This window comes from Propithecus coquereli, unplaced genomic scaffold, assembly GCF_000956105.1.
Source record: "Propithecus coquereli isolate 6110/MARCELLA unplaced genomic scaffold, Pcoq_1.0 Scaffold176, whole genome shotgun sequence".
Taxonomy (NCBI): domain Eukaryota; kingdom Metazoa; phylum Chordata; class Mammalia; order Primates; family Indriidae; genus Propithecus; species Propithecus coquereli.
Window position 1 is genome coordinate 531,621 of NW_012142301.1, and position 5,375 is coordinate 536,995.

Below are 5,375 nucleotides of genomic sequence, written 5' to 3' on the forward strand. Positions count from 1 at the left end.
AGAATAGTTACTTCCTTTTTGTTTGCATATGATTGATTTATCTTTGCCTTTCCTTTGCTTTTAACCTTTTGACATGACCTATGATTTTTTTGTTGTTATATCTGGACTAAAATAATGAAGTTATTCATGGTGCACTTTTAATTTGAACTTTTAGTTGCACTGATCCCACAATAGAATTTGTAGGCCCTCTGGAAAAAGTGATGGCTTTTAGAAGATAAAACATTTATAATTTTAGAAGTCAAATAAAATTTTTAGTAGTGCTTGTGGCCAGGAGAACTTGGTAGCCACATTTCACACACCATTGAAATTGCCTCTTGTTTCATCTAGAAATAGGGAAGAAAACGCCCAAGTTCAATATTTCTGCTAGAGGCCTTTTACAGGGCAGTATTGTTAAATAACAAATAACCTTTGTGAAAGCTGTTTATATCACTAAGCAGATTACTAAGCCCTTCAGTGTCTTAAATAAATGAGAAACATGAAAATAGAAATAAATGAACATCTACATAAATAATTAAAATTGCTTTTGAATACATAACAAGGCAAGTGAAATGAAAATGCAAAGGCATTAAACATGTAGTTAGCGCTTTTATTTCCAAGAATTAGAAATCCTTATTTTTTGGTTACAGTATAAAATATCTTATGAATAATTCATTTTTACTCATAGAGTGATGTGAAATTATTTATAGGCCTCTTTAAGGTTAGTGGTATAATAAAACATGACCGAATAATGACTGCCTACTTAGTATTTGATCTCTCCTTTCAGTAATATTAGAAGTTTCTTTTTCCTCCAGGTTCCTCACACACTCAAATGCAGAAGTAGATTACATCCTTTAAATAATAACTTATTCTTAAACCAAGCCATAGGGAAGGGGGAGAAAGAGAATGAAAACATGGTTTGCCAAGCACGGTAAATGGTTTGGAATGTCAAAGCTGGTTTGGATGAGGCCCTCAGTGCTCAAATAGCTCTGCCATGCAACTGTATAATTTGATCTAAGTTCTACAGAGGGTGGAAAAATCACACCATGCATGGTGACTGTGTCACAGGAAGGAAGCTACAACCTCAAGTTGGTTTAACAATGCATAAGGATGAGCTGTTAGTTGGCTTCAAAGAAGCAGGCAGGAAAGTCTAGATTTACTCTTCTTGACTGTGTCAATGAAAGAGCAAGAAAGAAACTGACTGGAGTTTGTAAGCTGCTGGGCTCGTGGTGAGACCCAGCTATTAGACACCGTGATGTCAGGACTTCTCGGTGTCACAAATCAGAAGTGGAATGATGATAGATCAGAAGTTAGAGTTTAAATGGAACTCATTTTCCCTCAGAACTTCACTTAAACACATTTTGTTTGTTTTTACACTAAAAGTGGTTCAGAAGAATAAAGTAAATAGGATACCTTTTAACACAAGTGAGTGTGGAACCTATTTTGTTGCTCCCTATATGTGGCAGACAAAACCTCCAAAGGGGTCTTTATCTGATCAACAATTTAATTAAACAAAGACCTGATAGTCTAATGAAACTGTCTGGAATAGCATGGTTCTCAGTGAGATTCGAAAATAGCATTCAAGTAACAGATCAGTATTATATTACACATGTTGAAATGGTCTTATTTCATCCAGCTTTCAATTATATGTGTGAAAAGTCCAACTTCAAGCCTTAATATTTTCTCTCTGCCAGCTCTGTAGTCATCAAAATACAATTATTTATTATTTAGTCAGCATGAACAAAAGCTCACATTGCTGTTGAGTTTTCAATGTTACTGTGAAAGCAAACTTTTACAGACCTGAGATTTGTTTCTTCCTGCAGGTGGATGAGGTAATGCTGACTCTGAAACAGGCTTTCAGTACCGCCGCTGCCCTGCAGAGCGCCAAGACCCAGATCAAGCTGTGTGAGGCCTGCCCTATGCACTCTTTGCATAAGCTCTGTGAAAGGATTGAAGGTACAGTATAACGTGGCCTTGGCACAAGAGGAGTTTGCTTTGGCATTTGGGAAATGAGAAAATCCCTACTGTCATTGAATAGTTCTTTGTTTCTGTGTGAAACAAGAACCCAAAGAATCATTTCTCATGTCCAGTCAAATTGGAGTGTGCTGTCAGTTTCTGCTGTTTGCTTGACTTTCTCTCTCTTTTTTTTTTTTTCTTCTGAAGGCAATCTCAGGAAGGGACTTATATTTCCCACACTTCTTAAGACTCTGCTATGTACATAGTGACAGTTGACCAGATATTTTTTGGATGAACAAAGAGAGGCGAAAACCATCACAGAATGTCTACTATTTATTTAGTCTTCCTTTTTCACCCCTTACCTGATGAAGTGTTCCTTTTCTAAAAGTTTAGAACTGTAATGAAACTTGCTGGGTTTTTGAAGGACACTTGTAAATGACAGAGATAATAGAGGTGGTATCATAAGGTTGTTTTTCTTTCTTTTTTGAGACGGAGTGTCGCTCTATTGCCCAGGCTAGAGTGCAGTGATGTCATCATAGCTCACAGCAACCTCAAACTCCAGGGCTCAGGCGATCCTCCTGCCTCAGCCTCCCGAGTAGCTGGGACCACAGGCACGTGCCTCCCCACCTGGCTAAGTTTTCCCCTATTTTGAGTAGAGACAGGTCTCGTTATGTTGCTCAGGCTGGAGGCAGGTTTTTTAAAAAACGTGTTCTGAAGAGGAGAAAGGGTATGAGGGAGAGGTGACCCTGGCACTCAACTTCCCTTTTTTCTCATTATCTCTCACTAACAAAAAAAGCTTGAAAACAATTGCATAAGAGAAGAAGCACAATTTTATAAATACTTGTTAACTGTCTACTCTGGCCCAGGCGTTGTGCTGGGCACTGGGGAGACAGAAATGATTGAGACATGGACTGTGCTTCCAGGAAGCTTCCAGTCCAGAGTGGAAGAAAGGCGTGTGAGCAGATAAATGCAGTTCAGTATGATAGGTGTTATAGAAGATAAGAAGAGTCCCAGTTATTCATAAACAAAGCAGAGAATAGTCTAGACATTGTAAATGCAAATTGTGAATTCCCTGCAGTAGGCAGCGGAATCATAGGCACATGGCATAATCAACGATGACCAGCAATATTTATTGAGTATCTGAGCAACTCTGTGATCAAGGACTATTTCAATGTAATATTCAGATTCGAAAGTGTATCATTATAATTTTGCAGAATGCACATTGTTTTCAAACATATAAAGCATTTACAAAAATGGGACATTCTTTGATGTATAGTGGAGGGGGTATTATAAATCTGTGTGTGTGCGTGTGCTGAATAACTCAGGAGATGGTGTTGGGTCAGTTAGCTATGCAAAAGGGGAGAGATACATTACACTCATCCTGTCCAAAATACGTTTTAGATGGATCAAAGTCCTCAGGTAAACAAAGAAAATATTAAAATCATTAAAAGAAAACAAGAACGATATTCTTACTCCTTGAAGAAGAGGGCTTTATTAAGACACAAAAATGCAAAAACTATTAAAAGAAGATACTGCCAGATTTGACTTCTTGGAAATTTAAATCATTTACATGCCAATTAATGCTTATTTGGAAGTTAAATGGTAAGTAACAAACAAGGAGATGGTGGATTGACATTCAGAATTTGTAAGAACTTTATAAGAAAAAAATAAAATCACTCAGTAAGAAATGACATAAATCATATTAAAAAACACTTCTCAGAAAAGGAAATTAAAAGTTCCATAATGAAAATGAGATGATTTGGAACCTCACTGGATGCCAGAGAAATGAAAATAAAAACAAGAAAGTCATCAGATTAACTGTTGAAGAAATTGTAGGGATATTGGTACATTTATGTAATACTGATGGGAGTGTAAATTGGTATAGCTATTTTTGGGTGACAATTAATATAAACTCTTTAACCTAAAGTTGCACATGCTCTGTTAACCGGAAGTTCCATGTCTTGATAAGAGAAACACTTATTTGGGTACAGAAGGTGACATTTTCAAGATTGTATTATTTGGAAATAATGGAAAATTGGAAATAATCTAAATGTTCATCAATAGCATAATTGAAAGTATGTTCATATAGTGAAGCAATTAATGGGAATGAATTTTAACTGTATGTCAACATGGATACATCTTAAAATTATATTGTTCAGTGAAAAAATAATTTGCTGAATAACATATACAGCATATATATGTCTGAAAAAATACATAGAAAAATACCCACCCTCCCTTCCTTTCTTCTTTCCTTCCTTTCTTCCTTCCTTCTTTCCTTCCTTCCTTCCTTCCTTCTTTCTCCTTTCTTTCTTTGTCAAAGTCTCGCTCTGTTGCCAGGGTTAGAGTGCAGTGGCGTCATCATAGCACACAATAACCTCAAACTCCTGGGCTCAAGCAATCCTCCCACCTCAGCATCCCGAGTAACTAGGACTGCTACTCCCAGCTAATTTTTCTATTTTTTGTAGAGATGAGGGTCTTGCTATATTACTCCGGCTAGCCTCAAACTCCTGACGTCAAGGGATCTCCCACCTTGGCCTCCCAGAGTGCTAGGATTATAGGCGTGAGCTACTGCACCCAGCCCATATATCTCTTTTTAAAAAAACTTTGATTTACTTTTAGATTTATAGAAAAGTTGTGGAGAGTTGCCAAATATTCCTCCCTTATCCTCTCCCACTGATAAATTAACACCGGTATGAAGCTGTTACCTGAACTAAACACTTCATTTGATCTTCACCAGTTTTCTCACAAATGGTCTTTTTTTTTTTTTTGGTTCCGGAATCCCAGTCAGGGTCCCACATAGAATGTAGTTGTTATTTCACCCTGGTCCCCTGCAGTCTGTACGTACCCTTGCATCCGTCTTTCCTTGTCTTTTGTGACCTTGACATCCCCAAAAATACTGCTCAGTTATTTGCTGAATGTCCCTCAGTTAGGCCTGTCTGGTGTCTTCTGATGTTGTACAATGAAAGGTGGAGTGGAGAAGTTTTCAGAAACTTTTCTTTTTATTGCCCTTCTATACTGCACAGTGGTTTAAATGGGTCCAGTGGTAGCTTGGCCACAGTATGTCAGCACTGTATGCATTCTGGCAATCATGGAGTGAATTCTAGTTCTTTTAAAACAATGTGTATTTTCAGGTGATTCTTTCTCGCACTATCTGTAGAGATCCTGATATTTCTTTAATTAAAAAAAAATAGCTCAGATGTGATTAAATCAGTTTATTTCAATTAGCTATCACCTCAAATTTTCTTAGAAATAAATACAATTAGAAAACTGCACAATGTGCTTATAGACTAACAAATTATTCTTAAATTCTGTGATGCAACTTAGCAAAACAAATTATATGAATGTTTAGTCAATTACTTTGTCTTACTCTTTAAAAATAATGAATACATTGAAAACATTCAAATTATGGCTTAACATCATGTAATGTATTTAACTGTAACCTC

The 5,375-nt window shown here is 36.7% G+C and overlaps 1 protein-coding gene across 1 annotated transcript in view; it reads left to right on the plus strand.

Annotated features, from left to right (window-relative positions):
* The window catches only part of TBC1D4 (TBC1 domain family, member 4), a 204,213-nt gene that overhangs the window by 145,217 nt on the left and 53,621 nt on the right, over positions 1 to 5,375 (plus strand). Inside the window, exon 4 of the mRNA XM_012642152.1 lies at positions 1,800 to 1,932. Within this exon, the coding sequence (XP_012497606.1) occupies positions 1,800 to 1,932 (133 nt within the window). The remainder of the gene's footprint in view (positions 1 to 1,799; positions 1,933 to 5,375) is intronic.